Raw genomic sequence first — 24,641 nt, forward strand, 5'->3', positions numbered from 1 at the left:
CACACACACGCATCAACAGAATCTTCCACACACACAAACATGTCTCGTAATAGGTCATGCACAATGGAAGCATCCTATACAGGCACACACTGTTTTGCCATTCAGCTGGTTCTGGGAACGCGATATGGTGGGTTTTATGCCACACTCTTTCATACTGTCGCTCAGAAGCCGTCCCTCAGGTACCCCAGAGAGCATATTTGAAGCTGAGAAGCCCGGATTTGGATCCCCACTCAGTCAAGGAGATGATATTGGGACGGCCTTTCATCGGTCGCATATTCTCAGCCCATAAGTATGTCACACGATTTTCTGAGCATAAAAGGTCATGCTAAGCCTCTTCTCTGTGTTTATATTTTGCTCGAGGTTTTCACACTGGTGGTTTCCATATGATAGAGGTTGTCCCTTCCCTTTTGGGGGGGGGGGGTTCCTAATAGTTCTCCTCTTTTTTAATACAACAACAACAACAACAACAACAACAACAACAACAACAACAACAACCTTTATTTGGCATCTAAAAATAGGTTCTAGAGCAGTGGTAATTTCGGTGACTCCAGATACTACATCAGTCTCTGCCAGCATGGCTCAATGGTCGTGCTGGGAGGGGCAAATGATGGGAATTGTGGGTCCATAACATCTGGAGTGCCAAAAGTTTGCCACCACGGTTCTAGAGCATTGCCAGACATTTTTGAAATACAAATCAAGAGTACAGTCAAAGCGCAGACAGGGAAGATCGTATAAGGAGCAGTATACATTACTTAGAAAGTTCTGTCACTTGTAAAAGAAATTTTGCTACTTTTTCCAAGAGCCTGACATCTGTGTTGTTTAACAGAAGCTCCACAACAGAACAGTCAGAGTCACTTTCAGATTTGTCTAGGGCCAGCCTGGGAGAGAAATTCCTAATGCCCACATATCTCAGACAGTCAAGAATAATGTGAGCAAGAGTCTCCACTTGATTTTTACAGTGTGGACAAACGCACTGGAAAGGGGGAAAATGTGATTACTGTCACGTGTGCCTTCATCAACTCCTCGGAGGCAGGATGAGGTACAGAGATGGCAGATAAACAAATACACACAAAAAGGCCAACAGCTTCTCAAGAGTATACAAATATTGTTCACATGTGACCTGTCTGGTGCAACTTTCTCAGAGTCCTCTTCAAATTGTTATTGATGACAACAGACACAGCAGGGAAGGAAGGCAGCATACTGTAGCCTGGGCTTGTCAGATCTCGGAAGCTGAGCAGGTTAGGTGCTTTGGAAGAGAGACCACCAAGGAAGGCTTTGCAGAGGAAAGCAATGGTGAACCAACCTCTGCTTAATTGCTTGCCTTGAAAGCCCTCTACTGGGGCCGCCATACATTGTTGTGACTTGACAGCATTTTACATACACGTACCAGGTTATGTTATTTCACACGGAGGCCCCTTCCGCACATGCAGAATAATGCATTTTCAATGCACTTTGAAGCTGGATTTTAGAAGAAGAGTTGGATTTATATCCCCCCTTTCTCTCCTGTAGGAGACTCAAAGGGGCTTACAATCTCCTTGCCCTTCCCCCTCACAACAAACACCCTGTGAGGTAGGTGGGGCTGAGAGAGCTCCGAAAAGCTGTGACTAGCCCAAGGTCACCCAGCTGGCATGTGTTGGAATGTTACAGGCTAATCTGAATTCCCCAGATAAGCCTCCACAGCTCAGGCGGCAGAGCGGGGAATCAAACCCGGTTCCTCCAGATTAGAATGCATCTGCTCTTAACAACTACGCCACTACTGTGCAGAATAGCAAGATCCACTTTCAAACAATTGTGAAAGTGGATTGGATGTGCATTATTCTGCATGTGCACCAGAGACACATGTAATGGTATTTCACAGAAGACTGTCTGAAGGTAGTTGGTCACTGCAAGCCAAGTACATCCACTGCCTTCTCCTACACCCCTGCTTGGGTTCCAGGTGAGCCCATGAGGCCATGGGTTTCCTCAGCCATGACGATTAAGGAGGGGACATTTGTCACTCCTGGCACCATCCATAGCTGGAAGTGAGCTGATCCCCTCTGGCAAATTGTGGTTTGACTCTAGAACCAGCCCTGATTTTTCACAGAAAAGACAACACACCGATACCCACTGCCAAGACTTGCACTGTTTGAAGCATGAACATACCCAGAGTGTAGCTTTAGAATACAAGATTCAGGGGACGTTCGATTTAGTGTTACCATCCACTACATGGGGCCTGGAGTTCTCCCAGAATACCATAGATGCTGAAAGAAGCAGAAGTCCTAGAGTGACATTAAATGCCTGCTGAGTTCCCCGCCCTCTACAAACTCTGCTAAGCCCCATCCCCAAACCTCTTGAAGCTGGCAACGTTGTATTCCATGGGGCCCGAATTGTGGACTTTCCACAGGAATTTCTTGTGGGCCATTTTTGGAAACAGGAAGTTGGACTAGGTGGAACCTTTAATCTAATTCTGCAAGGCATTTTGTACACTCGTAACTCGCATCTGTTCTCACACATGCGAAACGCCTCAAGGAGTCATCCATGCTCTGACACGTGTGCAGAAACAGAGATGGTGCTGAAACAACCGGAATGACTTGGCAAAACGTCTCAGGTGACACAGATTCTAGGCCACAAAAACACACTAGAGTAAGAATGTGCTCATATTTGAAGGTTGTTTTTTTAATTTCACCAACACACACATCACGTTGACAACGTCATCAGAAACTGCAGCATTTCAGATGCAAAGCCACCAAGCTAATATCTATACAGCAGGCTTTAACTGGTTTGAAACTGGCTGAACTCCCACAGTTTCCTTCAGTGAGCGGAGGGAATTATAATTGTGATGAGGCTGAGGAAATAGCACTCTGAATCCCTAACTCTTGTATGAAACTACAATACCCAGCATGCCTTGCCATGAGTCCTCAGCCAACTTAATAGTGCATTTGCCCTGATTCTTTTTCGATCGCCTATGTTTTTTGGAACTACTGCGAGCAGGTATTTGAAATGCCATGTGGCAAGCGAGGGCCGTGGAGTCCATAAAATCGCTTCCCTTTCCATTTCTCCACTGCCAATCACATCACACCCTCCTGAAGCTGTTTTTCTTTCCTTAAACAAACGACAGCCACCTGAACTCGGGTTGCCAGATCTGGGTGGGAAATCCTGGAGCTTTTGAGGATGGGGCTTTAAGAGGAAGGGGATTAGGAGATCAGGGACTTCGATAGGGTATGACGCCATTTTCCCCCAGGCGATCTATTTCTGCTGCCTGTAGATTAGTAGAAATCTCAGATCTACAGCCACCACCTGGAGGCTGGCAACCCAAATCTGGGCTCATATCCATACATGTGGCTTGTTGGGTATAGCAAGCCCTAAAGTAGCAAACAGGTTTGCTTTTCTGTACTGTGCGCAAAAGGGGTTGAGAGCCTAAGAATGCCTGAAGGCTTTGGAAAGGAACAAAATGTGGAATCAAAGGCCCCTTCCGCACATGCAGAATAATACACTTTCAAACTGTTTTCAGTGCTCTTTGAAGCTGCGCGGAATAGCAAAATCCACGTGCAAACAGTTGTGAAAGTGGATTGAAAACACATTATTCTGCGTGTGCGGAAGGGGCCAAAATGAAGGGAAAGACTTGAAGCCCAAACTAATGCTTATATTAAGGTTCCCAACCTCCAGGTGGCACCTGGAGATCTCCCGCTATTACGATTGATCTCTAGGAAGCCAAGAGCTGTAGAAAATGCCAGCTTTGGAGGGGGGGGGGGGCACTACAGAATTATAACATGTTGATGTTCTTCCCCTCCTGAAAACCTGCTTTCCTCAGCCCCCTCCCCTCCAGATCTCCAGATCTGAAAACTGTAGTTTACACAGACCCAGCTTTTTTCCACTTTAGAAGACACCCGGTAAATTAGAAGCTTCATTTAGCCAGCATTTTCTATGCTTTGGCACTTTATTGCTTACCAAATTAAAGTGTCTAGTGAAAAGGAGGTGATTTACAGGCCTTCTGCCTCCCCGAGCCAGGAGCGATTATCTGCATGCAAGAACGCAAAGCAGAAGAAAAGGAAATTCATGCCTGAGTCAAATTCAGCCACCCACAGACTGAAATGGGGGATTAATAAAACAGTGGATTTTGGTGTTGTCTAGCGTGAGGTTTGCGTTTTTGCACTGAACAGGGGTGGGATACTTCATGAGCTCAGGCCTGGAATGGAGAAGTTGTTTTCTATCCCGAAAGTATCCAAGGTTGATTCCATACAGAGGCGTTGCTCCAGTTTAGCATCCAAACCAAAGCAGGATTATTTAAGCGTATCCCCACTATGTTCCCTAGTCATCTCCTCCTTGTGTTCCCCCCTCCCCATTCGCTACCATCTTTCCCAAACCTGGTTTGTTGTGTTTGTTTGTTTGTTTGTTTATTTAAACATTTGTTAGCTGCAGAACTCAAAGTGGTTCACAATGTCAATAAAACAGCAATAATAAATAATACAGAGAAGAACACAATTTGAAATCACCAGTTAGGACTGCCAATAAATTGGGCAAATGCAGCCCTGTCTTAGAATCATAGAGTTGGAAGAGACTCCAAGGGCCATCAAGTCCAACCCCCTGCAATGCAGGAACACATAATCAAGGCACTCTTGACAGATGGCCACCCAGCCTCTGTTTAGAAACCTCCAAAGAAGGAGACTTTATCATATTATAGCCTTCAACTTCCTCCTGAAGATCGAAAGTGAGAGAGTGCTCTATAACCGTCGGCCTACCACCATATGCCCACCAGACGAAAAGTTTACAACCATGGTACGGAAAGATCACAACCATAGCACGCAAGTCCCCATGTATGAACAGAAAGTTGCACATTTTTGCCACCAGAGGGCTTTAAATTGTTTTAAATTAGAAAGTGACATATCCCGTGGGATTCAAATAATTTAACAACCGGTTCCGATGGTGGGATTCAAATCATTTAACAACTGGTTGTTTGCAAGCACCATTTTAACAACCGGTTCTGCCAAAGTGGTGCAAACCGGCTGAATCCCACACCTGATCATAGTGTCATTATAGTATACCTATTTTTTGCCATCAAATCACAGCTGATTATGACCACCCTGAAGGATTTTCAAAGCAAGGGATCTGGAAGTAGTTTGTCGTCGCCTGCCTTTACATCACACCCTGGTAGTCCTCGGTGGCCTCCCTTCCAAATATGGATCAGGGGTGACCCTGCAGGGCTCCTGAAATCTAATACGATCAGGCTAGCCTAGGGCTAACCAGACCAGGATCTCAACTACTAGCACTTCCTCTAAATTCCCAACTTTATTTTATATTTTAAGGCAAATATCTTTTCCCTTTCATTACAGAGATAAGGTGCCCCCAACAAACACTTTAAAAAAATACAAGCCAGTTATTATAATGTTATAAAGTGAGAAAAATATGTTTAATTTCCAGTGTTTTTTAAGCCCAAAGAATCCCTCCAGGATCAAGTAAGAGAAACCGTGGCCAGGATGGAAAGAAGGGGTAGGGGAAACTGCTCTGTGGTGCTCCGTTACCTCTAAAAATACCTCTGCCATTCTCCAGGTACCAGTCATGGGGGCAATTTTCCACACAAACTGTTTACAACATATCTTGAGGTCAAATGCTATGTTTTTCTCTTTTAATTCTACACATTTTTTTCCTATGTTTGATCTGGAAATGTTTTCCCTTCATTTTTCCTCCACTGTTTTCCCACGCACTGGCCTATTCTGCATGCACAACTTACCACAGATTTTTCCCAGTGGGCAAATCTTGTGTTTTGGAGATGTTTTCTGTGAAAACATTCCATAGACCTCCTTTCCCCCTGCCGTTTTAGGTTTCTCTCCCTTGTCTCTTCAGTTGCTTTTATTCCACATGCTACTACTGAAAAAATATTAATCCTGATGGTGGTGGGAAGTCATCTGTGACGCAGAAGAACTTGTATCGATTTTGCTCAGGCGCTCTAGCCTTACTGCACAGTTATACTTTGCAGCAGCAATTCAAGAATGTCTCAGCCTCTGTTTCTACCACTGAAAACTACCAACCCAAAATGAATGCCAAAACACTCTTGGAGCAGGGACCATTACCTGAAGGAACAGAAATCTCTCTCTCTCTCTCTCTCTCTCTCTCTCTCTCTCTCTCTCTCTCTCTCTCTCTCTCACACACACACACACACACACACACACACACAGAACCACATTTTTCTGCCACATTATAGCTTTAGTAACACGTGATAATTACAGCAGTACATGCAACGATTACTCTAAGTACTCTTTTCAATCACCCCTCACAACTGACTTATGCTGACCCCAGTAAGGGGCATTCAAGCCAAGGAAACAGAAGTAGTTTGTCACTGCCTTTCTCTGGAAAGCTTTCCTGATGGTCTCCCAACCAAGTACTTCACCTGCTCTGATGCGATCAGCGTACACTGAGCCACCTTGCTTCCCAAACAAACAATTACCTCGACCCATGTATCTTTGCAGTATTCCTCACTGTCAAACGTGTAGCCATCTTGCAAAGGCTACAGTGTGTTTGCTGTTGACTCAGACACACACAGATTTTTCTCTGCACAGACAGCAGGAAGTCCCTGCAGCAGAGTGTCCAAACGATATTGTGCCCAAACTGTATACTACTGTTCTGATCCGTCACCCTGCTTTCTCTGGAGAAAATATAAGCCTCGTTTTTTTCCTAAGAGTAACTGTGGGGCAGTTGTGGATGGAGCACCTGTGTTGTTGCAGAAATGCAACAGAAGAAGACAGAGAAGCAAGTGGGGGTAGGCAGCAGCAAGCTGCTCAAGAACAGAGGAGTGGGTGCTATTTCCATGCCCCTTGTTATTGCTGCTGTGGTGGAGTCACTTCCATGTGCCCATCCAGGAAATCCATATTTTGCCTCTTTTATACTATGGTAAATGCGGCAATCATTAATAAGGTCTGGAGGGGAATATTGTGCAGAAAGCCCAAAAATATTCTTGAAAAGCTGCGCTTCACTGTTGACTTTTTACTATTGATTTGGACCATTTTCCAAAAAGGCAAAGTCTTTAGAATAAGAGCAGCATTTCTCGAATCATATTGGCTGGAGACCCTGAGGGGAGAGGATGCTGACCTGTGGCTGGACAGTCTGAGGCTTCCAGCACCTTCCTGCGGTGTAATGCACACTTGCATTGAGCCAGATTAGCACGTTCCTCTGCACAGGGAGAAACAGTCAAACTAGACATAGGGCAGCAGAAAGGAAAGAGTAGAAGGGCAATTTCTAGTAAAAATCAAACACCACCATTGATTCTGCATAAGGGGGGGGGGACCCCTGTAACCTACGGAAAGCCAAAACTCTGTAGTGAAACTGTGGAGAAAAGCACTCAATAATTTTGCATGGCGGGGGGAACAAACTGGAAGTAAGGCTACTGTGTGCCACTCTAGGCTTTTTTATATTCTTTGCGATACAGAAGGCTAGGACAGTCAGGGCAATTTGGCGGAGGACAACTCTATGATTGTGAAAGTAAACGCTTCCAGGAACAGGGGAGGCAGCTGCTCCCAAAACAAAGCAGTGGAGCTGCCTGTCTTCTCGCCAGCACTAAACCACGGATGAGAGGGGGGGTGCGACAAACGCCATATTTCCCCCATTACAGCTCCGCAATGGCGACTTCCGTACAAGCCACATGAAGACGCCTTGACGGCTCTCTATTCCTCCGGAGCAAACGCTCATTGGCTGTCTCCATGCAAGAGGAGCCGGCATCTATAGGTCGGCGGCAAAGCGTCGTCATTCTATTGGCTTCGGTGGATGGAAGGCGGGACTATGCCAGGTTCTATATAAGCCGAGTTTGCGGATCGCTGCTCTCCTTTTCGGCCGCGGTAGCCGGTGCCGGTGTGAGGTACGGGTGTTATGTGGGGCGGGCCTGAGGCGTGAGCGTGGGGAAGTCCGTGTGGGTCAGCCGGGGGCCGAAGAAGACTTAACGGTCTTGCGGGGTGCGGTTGATAGATAGCCGTTGCAACCGGTTGGCGCTTTCGAGGCTTCAGGCCTGCCAAGCCTTTCCGTTGTGTGCGCAAGCGCGGGGACCCATACCTTGGTCATTTGCGCATGCGTAGCTTTCGAATCCCGTCGCGTGGCCCATGTGGGGCTCGTGCTTCTGGCTGGGTTTGAAGTGAGGGTTGCCCCGGGAAAGGCGCGCCTGGTTATGCTTTGCTCATGTCCCTAAAGGGACGACTTTTTGTTCCTTTTAGAAGCAAACACCCTTTTAAAATTCACGTTATATTGTGCTAGAAGGGCATTAGGATTTGGTCCTTGCAGACCCCACAGTTTCGTGTTTAGCCTTCGGAGGACCCTTCTGTCTTTCTTGCAAGATAAGTTGTTAGGATTTAGCCCTTTTAAAAACAAGCACTTTTTTTCATTCACGTTGTATTATGATAGAAGGACATTAAGACTTGTTCCTTACATGGCTTTTGCTGCTGCAGACCCCACATTTCCGTGTATAGCGTTGGGGGGACCCTTAAACTGGTAGGCTCCGACCCTAAGGTTAAAACAACAACTGATTTGCCATACTTTAAAAGCTTGTTTGTTGAAAAGGCTGCCTTGTGCCTATGTGGAAGGGGTGCATTGCTTGAATTAATTTTTTTTGTCCCTTGATTATTAAGTTTGTCTGATTATTTACGTAAGGGACTGCTATCAGCATAAGTTCTGGGGTATCTGGTTGTTGTGGGTTTTCCGGGCCGTGGTCTAGTAGATCTTGTTCCTAAAGTTTTGCCTGCATCTGTGGCTGGCATCTTCAGAGGTATATCACAGAGAGAAATCTGTTAACATCCCGTATCAGTGTGTAACAGACTTCTCTCTGTGATACACCTCTGAAGATGCCAGCCACAGATGCAGGCAAAACGTTAGGAACAAGATCTACCAGACCACCGCCACGCAGCCCGGAAAACCCACAATAACCAGTTGAATCTGGCTGTGAAAGCCTTCTGGGGTATCTCTTAAGCTTTCCTTGCAAAATCACATATAGGATATGTTTCTTGACTTTGGTGGTCGGGGTACTGAGGTTTCCCGTCTTTTTAATACTCAACTCACTGCTTGGTAGCTGGGAATGTTTTGGCTGTGTGAGAGTGAGAAACTGGGAAATTTTCTTATAGGAGTAGCAAGCTTGCTTTTGTTATAAAACGGTTGAGTATATAGATGAACATAGCGAAATATGGATTCTTGCTTGTTTTCCCATCCACAACTGTTCCAGCTTAAGATGTGTGTAGATCAGTGGTGGCGAACCTTTGGCACTCCAGAAGGTTTGGACTACAATTCCCATCAGCCCCTTCCAGCATGGCCAATTGGCCATGCTGGAAGGGGCTGATGGGAAGGTGTAGATCATTTAACTATTTTGCAGGACTGGGCTCAGTCTCCAGGCCAGAATGCCCGTTGCAAGGAGTTGGGTGTGTCGGAAGACGTACGTCACCCCCAGGAGGCCCTTTGAGAAATCACGACTTGATCAGGAATTGAAACTGATTGGTGAGTTTTCTGCTTTGAGGAGCAGGGTCCTTGTTTTAATCAAGTAAATTCTGGGTAAACGCCGTTTTTCAATCCTTCCCTCCCTGCCTCCTGTTAGGTGAATATGGACTGCGGAACAAGCGGGAAGTTTGGCGAGTGAAGTTCACCTTGGCCAAGATCCGTAAAGCTGCCCGGGAGCTGCTCACCCTGGATGAGAAGGATCAGAGGCGCCTTTTTGAGGGTAAGCAGTTTATTAGAACAAGGAATGAGTTGTGTATACTTATGACTCCCAATACCCACTGTCAGTTAGCTAAACCTACAACAGCTTTGTGATTTCAGTTCCCTTCATTTATGACTCTTAAAAGTCTGCATAGTGAACAGGAATCTCGAGTCTAGGCCACCTCAGTCATTATTTCAGTAATTCTGTTCTATTCTGAGTATGCCTGTGACATCCTTTTGCTTCTTGTGAGAGTGGTCTGGGCCACTATTTTGGAATTTTAGGTAGGCAAATTAGCATAGAGAGCACTTTTTGTGATAGAGACTACCACATTTTCTGAGCCAGTGTGGTGTAGTGGCTAAGAGTGCAGGTGCACTCTAATCTGGAGAACCGGGTTTGATTCCCCGCTCTGCCACTTGAACTGTAGAGGCTTATCTGGTGAACTAGATTAGCTTGTGCAGTCCAACATACGCCAGCTGTGTGACCTTGGGCTAGTCACAGTTCCTCGGAGCTCTCTCAGTTCCGCCCGCCTCACAGGGTGTTTGTTGTTGGGGAAGAGGAGATTGTAAACCCCTTTGAGTCTCCTTAGGGGAGAGAAAGGGGGATATAAATCCAAACTTCTCTTCTTTTCTGTGGTGGGATTTGAATGCTTGCGGTCCATTCCCAGACACACCAAATAATAGTGATGGTAGCAGCTGGGTACTCATAGCAGACTTTCAGTTGGAAGTTTTAGCATCCCAGCAACGTATTTTTTGTGTGCTTACTATACTTTATGCTCAGTCGCTCCTGAAAGGATGTCCCATGTCTTTCACCTGGTTAAGTAATCCTTCAAAACAAAATTAGATTTTTCCATTTACACCCAGCCTCTTACCCTGTGCAGAAATGAGTTTATGGGTGCCTTCAGTTTGCTTAAATATCCTCGACACAGGCAATGCCTTGCTACGTCGTCTCGTCAGAATCGGGGTGCTGGATGAGGGCAAGATGAAGCTGGATTACATCCTGGGCCTGAAAATCGAAGATTTCCTGGAGCGGCGTCTCCAAACCCAGGTCTTCAAGCTGGGCTTAGCCAAATCCATCCATCACGCTCGGGTGCTCATCCGCCAACGACACATCCGGTACGCCACTTTGTGTGTGTGTGAGACTGAAGCGGAATGATGTTGGAAAGCAGGGGGTCAGCCATTTGGGTCACGAGGACAGGATTTGCCCCTGAACCTTTGCCCTTTGGTCTCTCTTTGTATGTAGCTTGCGCAAGGATGCCCGTGTCCTGGGCCCAAACTCCTCCTCTGGCCAGGATCCTGGATAGCCTGATAGCAGCTCACTAACTCAGCCGATGAGTCTGTGTGCAAAAACAAAAAAGCTTTTCGGCAAGGCTCACTGCGGCTCAGCCGTACACCTTGCGAAGCTCTTGGCGCTCAGGCAAGAGAGGTAACTACTCGCTGGCCGCTAGCCTTTGCATCACAGAGCATTTCAGGACTGGCAAGTGGGAAAGCTTGTTCGACGCAGAACCTTAAAGCCAGGCTTTGATCTCCTTGGGTGTTGAGGCGTTTGGCGCTGAAGGCACTAGCACAGTGGTGGCGAACCTATGGCACGGGTGCCAGAGGTGGCACTCAGAGCCCTCTCTGTGGGCATGCGCAAACAGAGTCCCCCCCACACACATCTAGGCTGGCCTGGGCTCGATTATTAGCTTTAAAGACCTAGTTTTGGGGAAGCAGTGTAGGTAACCCTGTTAAGTGCTGTTAAATCTCACTGATTTTCATGCGAAGAACTAAAGCATGATCCTTTACCTGGGAGTAAGCTCAGTTGCTGGCAATGGGGCTTGCTTCTGAGAAAACCCTCCTAGGGTTGTGATTCACCTGTTGGAAGAGTTGCACGGTTGCTTCAAAGCAAAGCCACCAACTACCACCAAGCTTACTCCCGAGTAACACAGGCCTTGGAGCCAACCGTTTTTTCTAAACTAAAACCTCAGTATTCAGGTTAAATTGCCGGGTTGGCACTTTGCAATAAATAAGTGGGTTTTGGGTTGCAATTTGGGCACTCGGTCTCTAAAAGGTTTGCCATCACTGCACTAGCATGTTGGTGCTTTGGAAGGAACAAAAGTAACACTGACAACATATCATCTCTGTGAGACAATAGGATCTGAGTGGCGGCCCATCTAGTCAAGCATCTTGTCTCACACAGTGGTCATGCAGTGTCTTTGGAGGTCCAGGACAGGGCATAAAGGCAGAGGCTGTCCTGATGGTGCCTTCTACCACTTGTATTCCGTGGCTTTCTGCCAGTGAATAGAGGGAGGTTTCCTTCAGTTACCACGGCTAGTAGTCACTGGTTTATCTTTCCCGTAGGTGCACTCTAATCTGGAGGACCGGGTTTGATTCCCCACTCCACCTGAGTGGCGGAGGCTTATCTGGTGAACCAGATTAGCCTGTGCACTCCAAACACATGCCAGCCAGGTGACCTTGGGCTAGTCACGGCTCTTCCTAACTCTCAGCCCCACCCACCTTACAGGGTGTTTGTTGGGGTCGGGGGAAGGGAAGGGAAAGGAGATTGTAAGCTTCTTTGAGTCTCTTTACAGGAGATAAATCCAAACTCTTCTTTCTGATTCCCCCTTGGAGCAGTTCCCACAGCTTTTCATCATTCTGAAAATGGGAGAAGGAAAAATATAAAGTGGGGCATAATGGAAAAGCCCCCACTCTGCAAATGGGGGTGCTTCAGATGGCATGCAGGAAGTGTTAACTAGAGCTAAGTTGTGCTAATTACAAAAATGCCCCCAGTGCCAATTGTTGCACTGAAGGATGAGCAGCAGCTGTTGTTCCGTTGGGCGTACAAAGGTCATCTGTGATTTAGCTCTCCCAAGTGTTAATTGGAACACACACGTCCCTTGTAAGCAGCAATAAAAGCAGTGAGCCTGTCTATTGGCTGCGTAAATAGAGACCCAGTTGGGTGGTGTTGCATAACAACTAGAGGGCAAGTAAAGTTCTCTCCCTGTCAGCAGATACAGACGCAGTAAGCTTAGTTCCTTCTGTGGGTGGGTTTAGCGGGAAATTCTCAGGAACACAGAAAACCAAAACCTGATTCGCCTCCTGTGTCGTTCTCTCCATCCAGCGTGAGGAAACAGGTAGTGAACATCCCTTCGTTCATCGTCCGCCTGGATTCTCAGAAGCACATTGACTTCTCCCTCCGCTCACCCTACGGCGGGGGCCGTCCAGGTCGCGTCAAGAGGAAGAATGCCAAGAAGGGCCAGGGCGGGGCCGGCGGTGGGGACGATGAGGAGGAGGATTAAGCTGTGGGGCAGAGGAAGGGGGCCAATCATGCCTGCCTTACTGTACGATTACACAATAAAAAATATTTGTGGGAGAGAATTCCAGGCAATGCAGCGTCAAGGGAATGCCGAGAATGTGGGATGGTGGGCGAGTGGTCTCACGGGGCCTGCTCGGTGGCCGCGCTTTGCAGGAATCAGCTCGGTTGTGTTTCAGCAGTCCTAAGGAAGGAGCCGCGTGGCGTAGTGGTTGAGTGCTTGCACTGCCACTCACACAGTCAGGAGTTCGATCCCCCTGTGGGTCAGATATCCTGGCAGCTGGCTCATGGTCAGCTCAGCCATCCATCCATTCCTTGGTTGATAAATGAGTACCTAGCACAGTGGTGGCGAACCTATGGCACGGGTGCCAGAGGTGGCACTCAGAACCCTCTCTGTGGGCACACGTGCACAGAGTTCATCGTTGGGGGGGGGAATTGCCCCCCCCCCCACATCTAGGCTGGCCTGGGCCGCTGGACTTGATGTGTGTGCACTTCAGCGAGCAGGGAGGACTCGGCTGGCAGGCCTGGTGCCTATGCTGCAGGTGACTGCTGCTGGGGGGGGGTGGGCAGAGGCGGCAGAGATGCTAGAGAGGCGCAAAGCGGCACATGTGGGACTTGCTGGAGGCTACATCAGGCTGACCCCTACTTGAGGGGGTTATTCAGGTTAAATTGCCGTGTTGGCACTTTGCAATAAATAAGTGGGTTTTGGGTTGCAATTTGGGCACTCGGTCTTGAAAAGGTTCGACATCACTGACCTAGCACATAGTTAGGGGGTAAAGAATAGCCGGGGAAAGCAATGGCAAACTACCCCACAAAAACGGTTTGCCGATGAAATCACTGCTTGCAGTGGTACCCCAGGGTTGGATACAAATGAAAGGGGAAACTACCTTTAACTTTCAGGAAGAGTCGCTTGTCACAGCGGAGGAGTTTCCTTGGTGAACATAAAGGAAGGATCAGAAACTACTGGGTGGGGCTGGTGGGAGAAGGCCCAAAAGGAAGCGAAAGAAGCTGGTCACCTGAGGCCAGTCTGCCACGTGTCACACTTTCTGTTGCAGCCGGGGGTTGAATCACTCAAGACGTCCATGTGTAAATACTTTGCAAACACATTCTTTTCACCTAGCAAAGGGTTAATTTGTGGGGGGGGGGTCTGTTCTGCCCACTTCCCTCACTTTTTGTCTGCCGGGCCAAGTCAGAACAAATGGGATAGGCCACCCCCAATTCCCTCTTGAGCCGTTAATGCACCCCTTCCCCCCCCTTTTTTTTTAAAGCAGGATCCCAAGTGGAATTGAATATGTGTGCAGTGGTTGGGCCTCTTGCACAGCTTCGGGGGGGGGGGGGCGTGGGCGGGGAAGGGCTGGAGCTCTCTCTCTGGATGCTTATCTGTGTTTACGCCCCAGAAGAGCCGGTTGCTTTCAAGAAGCCTTGTGTGTGTATTTTACTGGAAGTGAGAGTCGAAGGGAAATCGACCTTCCTGTTTTATCAGAGCCACTTAAAGCCCTGGGTCACCTAGCTCCGGAGAGGGATTGGCAGACAAGGCATTTCCAGTAAGGGAGATCTGGCTTACCAGCAGAACAAACAAAGCCAAAAAACAAATCTGGCACCTTTGGTCACGGGCAGCGCAACAGATGAAAACCCAAGCCTTAGTATGAGTGAGACAATAAGGCTGCGGGGCCACGGGATGAAAGGCTTCGACGTGTGTTGGGGCTTTGTGAGGTTAAATGCCATATAATTATTTGTGTGGGGGCTGTTTCTTGAGTGTTCACAGTGCTCATTTTCAGCGGTATGAGGTAGGAAATTCAGCCCCCCCCCCCGCCCCCATTGCTCCAATCAGGAATGCACCCATATATATAATGGCTGTTGTGAAATCCCTACAGCGTTTTCATTTCTTTGCACAGGGCAAACAACTATAGTAAAATAATGCAAGAGGGTTACTGAATACAACAAACCAGCTGAGTTTGCAGGATTCTGCCTCAAAAACCCCCCCCCCCCCCCCCCATAACTGGCTTCCGGAATAAGCGACCAATAGAGATGACTAGCTGAGGCCAGAGAAAAACGCAATCATGAAGTGTCCAAAAATACGATGCAATGGTGTTGTGTATCGTACATTAACTCGGCACTGAAAATAACGTTTCTTTGGGGTTCAGCAGTGCTGCGGCTGGCCCTACAACTTGGTTGCAGATTTCCCCCCCCCCCCTCCGGAATGCTGTTCTAGCCAGCAAATATCTCGGCCTGCCCCTCAGCACCTGGTTTTAGAAACCAGTGTTCCTTCCAACAAGGATTCAGTCTGTCACTGGTTTTAGAATTTAAAACAAATAGCAAGGGTCTGTGGCATGCATATACAACACCCAAATCTCAACTGCAACTAGGGGCCTCCATCTGTATTTTTTAGGGGGTAAGGGGGTGTCTCAGCACATGCACGTCATTAATGGCCATCACTTGCTTTTCATTATGCCATTCCTTTCCCTGACAAGTGCTTTGGTTTGCTTAAGTAGGGGCCGATTAAATGGGGCAAATGAAGACACATACACACGCCCTTGCAGACCCTAGCTTTCTGCTTTGGGTGTTGGGATCAGAGGCAATAGGAGAATGAAAATGAGGGTGGTTTTTTTTTGTTTTGGATGAATAAAGGGCTGGACACGGTTTATTCCACGAAGGTAATAATGTACAGGCACCTTTGGCACAACCCCCTTCGGCTCGCAGCCAGTTCTGTTCGCGTACTGTACAAGGAATGTTTGAAAGGAAAAGCATTGCGGGCATTTAAAGGCGACGACATCCTTGTCCCTCTTAGCTGCACAGCGAGTTCAGTAATCCCCGGGGCATCGGGAGGTCCTGTAGCTGTGCCCTGGCATCCCCTCTGCCCTGCACGCTGGCCCGCACCGCCCGCCGGCACAGCTCTTGCAGCGTGGGCACCTTGCAGCGGAGCGGATGCGTGAGGGCCAAGGGCACCGGAGGCTGCCCTTCCTTCTCCAGGTAACAAGGCCCCCCTTCCACCGTCCCAAGGCACAGATAATGCTCCACTAGTTGGACCACACACCTAAAAGTTGGGGGGTGGCCAGCGCCGGGCAGGGCCTCCAGGTGGAAAGCCGAACTCTGCTGCTGGATGCGCAGGTTGGTGATGCCCGTGCTCGTGCGGACGCTGAGGGTGAACAGGTGGTGGTGGTCAGAGGAGTCTCGCACCAGGAAGACTCCGGGCGGCTGGGAGGTCAAGAGCCGCTTCGCTTCAGTCCCCGACAGGCTGCCCCAGTAGAAACCGCTGGCCTCCAGGCGTTCCAAGGCACTCTCCACCCGCTCAAACTCCCCACAGAAACTCTTGAAGTGGTAGGAAGGTGTGACTGTGCTGTTCATGGCTGCCGTGGGTTGGGCAGGTGCTGTCGGCCAGCACCAGCAGAGGGGGACCATCGCACCTCCGGCTGGCTGAAAGGAATCTCAGTTATCGCAGAGGCATCTAAGAGGGAAACCAGAGACAGGTCACGCGCACAGAGAGGAACCCAAACACATACAACCCATCTTTCCTAGCTGGTGAATTCTAGAAGAGATTTAGAAGAAGAGTTTGGATTTACACCTCGCCTTTCTCTCCTGTAAGGAGACTCCAGGAGGCTTACAAACTCCTTTCCCTTCCTCTCTCCACAACGGACCCCTTGTGAGGTTCTGAGAGAACTGTGACTAGCCCAAGATCACCCGTCAGGAATGTAGGAATGCGGCAACACATCTGGTTCACCAGATAAGCCTCTGCCACTCGGGTGGAGGAGTGGGGAATCAAACCTGATTCGCCAGATTAGAATCCACCTGCTCTTAACCAATACACCATGCTGGCTCTCTTTAGGGTCCTTCAAGTCCAAAGTACCCATTCCTTCTCTTGAGCCAAAGAGCAGCAGTGGCGTAGGAGGTTAAGAGCTCATGTATCTAATCTGGAGGAACCGGGTTTGATTCCCCGCTCTGCCGCCTGAGCTGTGGCGGCTTATCTGGGGGATTCAGATTAGCCTGTACACTCCCACACACACCAGCTGGGTGACCTTGGGCTAGTCACAGCTTCTCGGAGCTCTCTCAGCCCCACCTACCTCACAGGGTGTTTGTTGTGAGGGGGGAAGGGCAAGGAGATCGTAAGCCCCTTTGAGTCTCCTGCAGGAGAGGGGGGGGGGGTATAAGTCCAAACTCCTCCTCTTCTTCTACCCCTGATCTTTTTGTCTAAATTTCTGAATATTTACACAACTGCAGATGTATTACCTCCAACTAAAAATACACAAAATGTTCCACGTTGTGCTAAATTTGAGCATCTCTCGGACAACCTGCAAGGCCTTGCCCGAGCCAGCTCAGTTTCAGCCAGGCTCGTTTGAAAAGTCGCTCCTTTGAAGAGCTCCGATTGGGATGCGGTGGGCTTTATTTTTCTCTGAACTTGGCGAAGGGCTCGCAGAAGGTCTGAGCTCCGTTGTGCAACGTCTTGCTTTGATTTCGCTGGGTCAGCAGGCCGGAGCCAGTGAGGATGTTTAAGGAACAGTGAGGAAGGGCGCACGCTACCAAAACAAAGCCAACATTTCGGGGGGGGGGGGGTGTCAGAGAGTTCAAAACGGGAAGGAAATCAAGCCCTGGAACTGATGGGTCTTCCGATCAAGGCCTGCAACATCTCTCCTTTGACTTTGGCTCTGCCCGGGCAGCTGCCAGGACCAGAAACTTGAGAAAGGAAGAAGTCAATTTCAGGATGCGGTCTCTGATGGGAAATGGTGCTGTTTGTACAAGCGCAATTGCAAAGAAAACAACACAGCCGTCATAATAAATGAAAGAGGGCAGAGAAAGGGAGAAACTCCCTCTCGCCTGTCTTGATCCATGAAGGTATGTTTATAATCGTGGTCTGAGGGGAGGGGGGGGGCCAGCAACGTCCAGAATAAACTTTTCTCTACCCGCTGCTGGCGTCTTGCCAGAAAGGCTTGCCTCTGAGCTTGGGAGTTCATAGCAAAGACCCTTCCTGCCGTCCCAGCTCTGGGGGTCTCCCAGCTGCAGGCCTGCAAAAAAAACTGTTCAGTGGTTCAGGAATTTTACTGGTTTGGATCCTACCAGTATTTCTGCTTGATCTTACCCAATTCCTTCTAACTGGAAGTCCTATTCAGTTCTCCAAGAAGAAGAGTTTGGATTTATATCCCCCCTTTCTCTCCTGCAGGAGACTCAAAGGGGCTTACAATCTCCTTGCCCTTCCCCCCCTCACAACAAACACCCTGTGAGGTAGGTGGGGCTGAGAGAGCTCCGAGAAGCTGTGACTAGCCCAAGGTCACCCAGCTGGCGTGTGTGGGAGTGCACAGGCTAATCTGAATTCCCCAGATAAGCCGCCACAGCTCAGGCGGCAGAGCTGGGAATCAAACCCGGTTCCTCCAGATTAGATACACGAGCTCTTAACCTCCTACGCCACTGCTGCTCCAAGGATGAGGAGGGAGCTGGTATGGCAGAAAATATCATTGAGAGGCTCTGGCAGGGCAGAAAATACCTAAGGCCGGTCGTAATCTCTCAACGTCACCTGCTCCGCAGGGCTGTTGTAAGGACTAAATGAGGGGAGAACCATCTATGCTACTCTGAGCTCTTTGGAGGACGAGCAGGATAAATATGCATGTGTAGCTGCGGACTTGGATCCCACCTACAATTTCTGCAGAGAGCCAACGTGGCATTGTGATCAGAGTGACGGATCAGGAGTTGAGAGATCCAGGTTCGAATTCCCCACAAGGAAGCTTAAGTGGCGACCTTGGCTTAGTCACATACTCTGAGCCTCACCTGCCTTTTGCAGGGTTGTTGTGAGAATAAAATGGAGGACAAGAGAACGAGGCCACTGAGAGAAATGTTGGGTTTAAATCAAGTAAATAAAATAACGGCCATTCGTGGAAGTTTCCCTGACTGTTCCTTTTCCCTCAGCCTGAAACGCCCCCGGATTATTGCTCCTGAGGGACGGCCAACCCCTAGGAATAGCCTCGGGGAGGAAGCGGAAGTCTGCCGTGAGGGGGATTAACATCCCCACGCAGCCACTTGAACAAGCAAAACATGTTGGTGGGCTCCGACCCACTGTTCCGTGGATGGTTTTCTGGATTATTATGTTAATGGGCACCGGAGGGCAGATAAAAGTCCTGTGGTTTTTAATGGAGGGAACGGTCTTTCCAGCCATCAGACCTGGAGAGGAGGGAAGACCCGCAGCTACGCACAGGATCACACGTAGGTCTGCCCACGCCACCTTGGCTGCAGGATGCCACGGTTCCTGCTGGTTTTCCGTTCAGAATCCGAGGCAAGCTTCAGCAGTCTCTGCTAACACCCCACATGTGTGAAAGTAAACACAGGCCATTCAGCCAACCGTTAAGCCTCTCTTGTGCTTTCTTGTCACAGAACCTATAAAAGGTCACTCCGGGAGCTTTCTGCAGCTTGGGGAACTGAAGCCCTTTTCTGTGCCGATTGTGGTGGTGGTTTTGGTAATTTTTTTAAAAAATTAGGGCTTTTAAAAAGAGACAGACGTAAACAACAACAAACCGGGAAAGGAAAGGCTCCCGATGTCCTCTGTGCCAAATGTAATCACGGTTTGAAAATTTAGCCCTTGCTCTCTAGTTATAATTATGAAAGTATAATTTAGTTGATTCTTAAATTAGTGTTACTATTAAGATTCACGCTTTTCTCTGTTATATCAGTTTCCTTATTTCCCTCATTCTCAAATCCACACACCATCGGTTCGTTTTTTTAAAACCAAAAAAGTCTATAGGGGTTACCAGTTAGCAATAAACTTTGAGAAGTTCTTTTCTCTAATCAATGAAGCAAGTTTAGCCATCATGACCAATTCCAGTTTCTTCACAAGCCATTCTTCTATTGCAGGCGTAGATGAAGTTTTCCATTTTTGTGCATATAATATTCTCGCCGAGGATGTCATATATAAAAACAAAACTTCAGATCTTTTTTTCAAACTGCCTGCTCGTAAAACCCAGAAGATAAACCTCTGGTTTCATTTCTATATTAGTCTTTAAAATCTTCTGAACTGTCAAATAAATTTATATCCCAAAAAAAATGTTGGCTTTAGTACAAGCCCACCATAAATGGGGTTGTGGTAGTTTGAGGTTCAAGCAGATTTGATTTTAGAAGGAAAACTATTCCAGCGGTTTGAAATATTCAACTCCATGACTGTTTTGTCCCCAAGACTTCTCAATAACATTTTTTTTTAAATCAAGCAGACTTTTGACCATCCTATTTTTTGACTAGCACAATATTTCATCAGATCTCGGCTACCAAGCTGGGTCACCCTGGTTAGTATTTGGGTGGAAGTCCAGATAACTAGGAGCCGCGTGGTGTAGTGGTTAAGTGCTTGCACTGCCACTCACACGGTCAGGAGTTCGAGCCCCCTGGGGGTCAGATATCCTGGCAGCTGGCTCATGGTCAACTCATCCATTTCTTGGTTGGTAAATGAGTATCTCGCTCATAGGTAGGGGGTAAAGAATAGCCGGGGAAAGCAATGGCAAACTACCCCACAAAGAGGCTTACCTATAAAATCACTGCTCGCCGTGGTACCCCAGGGTCGGACACGACTGAAGGGGAAACGTTATCTTTTTACCAGGTAACTATGCAGAGACAGGCAATAGCAAACCGCCCCTGAATATCTCTTGCCTTGAAACCTCTTCGGGGATCACCATAAGTTTGAGCAAAGTATTTTGGGGGCAGGAAAAAATTGGCCATAGAAACTGTCACTTGGGTTACAATTCAAGTGACATTTCCAAGATGCCTCCTGTCTAGAGCAACCATCCTAGGAAACAGTGCGGAGGCAAATAAAGTCTCGGGAGGAGTTTCTCACCCATCACATTCATTTTGAAAGACCAAGAGGAGACACTAGGTGTGAGAAGACACTAAATGGGAAGGGGTATGGGGGACATTTTCCACCACCGTAGTGACTTACAGCGTGATCCAGATTGGGGGGTCTGATGCGGCAGCTGGAGTGGTGTGGCACAAAAGTGTGGTGTAAATCTGCGGGCCTGGAGGGGAGCGTTTCTGGGTTGGAACTCCAGCGCAAGCCAACTAACATCAGCTCCACTGTTGGGAAAGGCCCCAACACCACGTCTGCTCAGACGCCGGTGTAGCTCTGCAGTGACTTCTATTTGCAGACTTGCCTGCCGCGGAGCTCGGGAGCAGCCGGATGCCAACATGTTTGTTCCCTCCGCTGGTGGCGGTGCCCTCACTCTGGCAGAGGGAACAAACATGTCGACCCATCCTCCGCCATTTCCTAAGGCCACCCACTCATCTGGATTAAGCTGCCCTCTAAACGTGTGCCACTTGAGAGGTCGTGTATCTGACATTTCTCACGGATCAAATATGCCCTGTGTATTAAAAAAAATCTGGCATTTCTCCTTCAAGCTTCTCCAAATGCTTGCCACGTCCAACTGTTAAACGTGGCTACAATTTATTCTTTAAATATGCTGAATTCCGCTCTTATTCTTTCCTGGCTTGACTTTCTACTGTTCTCTTCGTTGCTTCACCCTTGACCTCTTAACTCTGCTACTTATCCAGTTTTTACTGCATCTTCTTTGACTCACATTTCTCTCCTCTTAACACCCCTTTCCTATCAGCTGAGGTAGAAACTACTACGCTTTCCTTATCAGTTCTTTTCCCCGCTTTGGCCCCTTATCATCTGTTTTCTTTCTCTGTGTTTACCATCTCATCTTTCCTTTTGGCCAAGCCTCAAGTGACTTTGTCCACCCCCTTTCTGCTGCCTCACCCCCCCCCACCCCACCCCCGGTATGCAAATGTTTAATCAATATCCCCAAAACGTTCCTTTCTTGGAAACCTCTAGCCTGGGCTTCTCAGTTTTCTTCTGATCTCAAAATTTAGATTAGAAACCTGGACCCAGGATTGGTACTTTTTAACATGCTCACAGTACACTGCCTGGCTTTGAAAACCTTTATAAATAATAAATAGTGTTATTAGTAAGCTTTTCCTATTGTTGCATGGAAGGAAAAGAGGGAGGAAGGAAGGGAGGAGGGAAGGGAGGAAAGAAGGAAAGAAAGAAGGAAGGAAAGAAAGAAAGAAGGAAGGAAAGAAAGAAGGAAAGAAGGAAAGAAAGAAGGAAGGAAAGAGATTGGTCTTTGCGTGTGCATTTTTATTTTTTAAATTTTTGTCATAGAAGGCCATTTGAATTCTTTCCCATTGCTCCGAAATTAAATAACAAGTAGTACTTTTCAGGGGGGATTTGTAAGTGATATTTTAGGATTTTTTTCAGAACAGTATTATGTTAGTTCACCCAGAAGGGTTCAAATGCCCGACTTTGGATCCAGCAGGCTTCTAGTATACACACGGAACTGCGCTATTCTGAATCAGAGTTGTGGTCCCTCTAAGTCAGTACTGTCTGGCAGTGACTGTCCAAGTTCTCGTTAGAGGTCCTCCCATCATCTCCTACCGGATTTTTTTTAAACTAGAGGGGCTGGGAATTGGACCCGGGATGTTCTGCAAGCCAAACTGATGTTCTGCCACTGAGCCAAAGGCTTCCTGATCCCAGATTCCTTCTGTAGGATCCAGGAATGCTGTATGGCTGTATCCCTCCAGCAGGATTCTTTTCAAACAGGCTGGAAAGTATTACATCCGAAGGGGGGGGGGGGGGAAGGGCAGCAAACACTAAAAACCAAACCCAGTTTTTTTGTGGTGCAGACAGTGGGCAGCCGCTTCAACTCTGTGCTTCACAAGAGTACAGGTAGTGAGTAGAAAGAAAGAGGGAGCTCCCCGCTGCATCTCTGCATGAATCTCCGGTCTGGTCTGCCTCTTTTCAGTCTATGTCAACTGAGGGCGGTTGGGCGAACTCTACCTCATCTCTGCAACAGATGTGATGGCGTCATTCATTCCAGGGACCATTGGCTCACACACACCCCTTCCAGGAGACTCTTGCCCACTGGATCTCTGTATGAGTCTGTGCAACGGCTGCCTGTCTAAGAACCTGCCTGAAGCTCAACACTTGGACTTGTTCTTTTCCACGGTTGTTTGGTATTTGGGGCCAAGCCTTCCCAGCAGCCGTGCCCCACCCTCCTCCTCCCCCGGGAATCCTGCCAAGTCACTTCATTCTGGAGCAACTTGTCAAGATCTTTCTCTTTGGGAAGAAAGTGGAGTTTTAATCAAACCAGGCATGCTGCGGCCAAGACATTTAAGCACTGTGATTTCAACGAGACAGTTAAGCATGCACTTAACGTTCTCATTTCAAGCAGTGAGATTTTAACATTCCCTGGGTCCTGTTTTTTCCTTTTGTTATTATTTAATACACAGGTATTCAGATTTTTTTAGCAGCCTGTTCACCGTCCTGAGTATTTTCTTAAGCAAAGGTTAATACCGATAATCTGATATTCTGTTACAAAGGTTAATAACAATCATTTGGCATTCTATTCAAGAGCAAAGACATCGCATATGTCAACAAGGGTCGGGAGAAATATCTTGGGTGCTCAGCAAGACAATTCTGCTCTGCTTCTAATCTGAAGTACGGAAGGAACTTTCTACCAGGTTGGATTAATTAAAAGTCTATTTTTTAATTCCCCCACCCAGCGCTCCCGGCTGCGGGCCTCACTGAAGGTGCTTGAGGGGGGGAATCCACAGTGTGAAATTTGTGGAAGCAAGTAAAAGTTGGCATTCAGCATCCCCAAACAGATTTCGGTCACCCTCAAGAAGTTTCCAAAGCGACAAAAGCAGGAATGGTTTTGAAATTCCGAAACTTGCGTCAGAAATACTGAAACGGTGCCAAATCTCAAATTTGTCTAAGAGCTAAAATCGATTTTTTAAAAAAGCGTCCAAGGAGCGTCTTCCGTCTTCTCCCTCCGACAAGTCCACAGTGGCATTCGATTTGTCCCCTTTCCCATCCTGTACCATCGTACTGCTGTGGGCAGACCACTTCACAGCCAATCCGCAATCCAAATCCAGGGTCTCCCAAAAGCTGAAGTCAACAGATCTGGACTGTGCTGGCTAGCTGGAATGGTCCTGGTGGCCAGACTAAAGGGGGTCAGCAAACTGATGGGATCCCCTCACTGACACACACAGACACACTTCTCCAGTTTGCCCAGCTTTAAAAACCTCTCCCTTCCCCTGAACCCAAAACACAGCCTGACCAACTAACCCACAAACGCACAACTCACCCACCTTGAGGGGGCAACGCAAGCCCAGATGCCTGGATTCTCCCCGCGCAGAGGAGACAGCTGGGATACAAACCGGATCGAAAGCGGAGTTCCTCTTCAGTGGCCCCACCGCACGTCTTTCCCCATAACCTCCAAAGCCGCGGATCCGGAGGGACCCCGGCGCAGCGGGACGCCAAGTCGGCGCGGAAGGCTGTCCCTCCCTCAATTCGGATTGTCTTCGGGTTTTCCCGGAGCAGAGCCCCCCCCAGAAAAGGTGGAAGTTGCTGTGAGGGTGGGGAGGGGATGGGATGGGGGGCGGCAGGATCGTTTCCAGCCGCCCCAGGAATCGCAGCGCCTTCCCGGGAATTCCTGGCAGCGCGTGTGAACGCGCGCGCGCGCCAATTCGGATCAAACGCGCTTTCCCGGTAAGGGGACCGGGGAGAAAAGAGAGAGGAAAAGAGAGACCCCCCCCCCCCAGAAGTCCAGCCCCACGAATGGGGCAGCGACGTGCACAGGGGGAGAGCGAGCGAGAGAGCAGGGCTTGGCACACGTGAACTGCTTCGGGGTCGCCAACGGGGCCGGGGCGGGGCGCAGCGCGGCGGAGTATTTATTTTTATGAATGGCCGCCG

General features: G+C 48.4%; 2 protein-coding genes across 4 annotated transcripts; one reads left to right on the plus strand and one right to left on the minus strand.

Annotated features, from left to right (window-relative positions):
• The first annotated feature begins 7,678 nt into the window (after positions 1 to 7,678).
• On the plus strand, positions 7,679 to 12,993 carry RPS9 (ribosomal protein S9). Of its 2 annotated transcripts, none has more exons than XM_048518125.1 (5): positions 7,679 to 7,825; positions 9,320 to 9,441; positions 9,539 to 9,661; positions 10,566 to 10,752; positions 10,880 to 11,027. In XM_048518125.1, the coding sequence occupies exons 2-5, from the start codon at positions 9,345 to 9,347 to the stop codon at positions 10,938 to 10,940; spliced, it is 468 nt and encodes a 155-aa protein (XP_048374082.1). In that variant the 5' UTR covers positions 7,679 to 7,825; positions 9,320 to 9,344; the 3' UTR covers positions 10,941 to 11,027. The 2 variants fall into 2 exon arrangements, with proteins under 2 accessions (XP_048374082.1, XP_048374081.1); XM_048518124.1 differs by lacking the exon at positions 10,880 to 11,027 and adding an exon at positions 12,737 to 12,993 and having other exon boundaries at positions 7,680 to 7,825.
• Positions 12,994 to 15,522: 2,529 nt separating this feature from the next.
• On the minus strand, positions 15,523 to 24,583 carry LOC125445263 (suppressor of cytokine signaling 3-like). 2 transcript variants are annotated; one of them, XM_048518229.1, is made up of 2 exons: positions 24,038 to 24,583; positions 15,523 to 16,373 (listed from the first exon to the last, which is right to left on the minus strand). In XM_048518229.1, exon 2 carries the CDS (start codon positions 16,325 to 16,327, stop codon positions 15,713 to 15,715), a length of 615 nt encoding a protein of 204 aa, XP_048374186.1. In that variant the 5' UTR covers positions 16,328 to 16,373; positions 24,038 to 24,583; the 3' UTR covers positions 15,523 to 15,712. The 2 variants fall into 2 exon arrangements, with proteins under 2 accessions (XP_048374186.1, XP_048374187.1); XM_048518230.1 differs by having other exon boundaries at positions 24,034 to 24,583.
• Positions 24,584 to 24,641: the final 58 nt, after the last annotated feature.

This window comes from Sphaerodactylus townsendi, linkage group LG15, assembly GCF_021028975.2.
Source record: "Sphaerodactylus townsendi isolate TG3544 linkage group LG15, MPM_Stown_v2.3, whole genome shotgun sequence".
Lineage (NCBI taxonomy): Eukaryota > Metazoa > Chordata > Lepidosauria > Squamata > Sphaerodactylidae > Sphaerodactylus > Sphaerodactylus townsendi.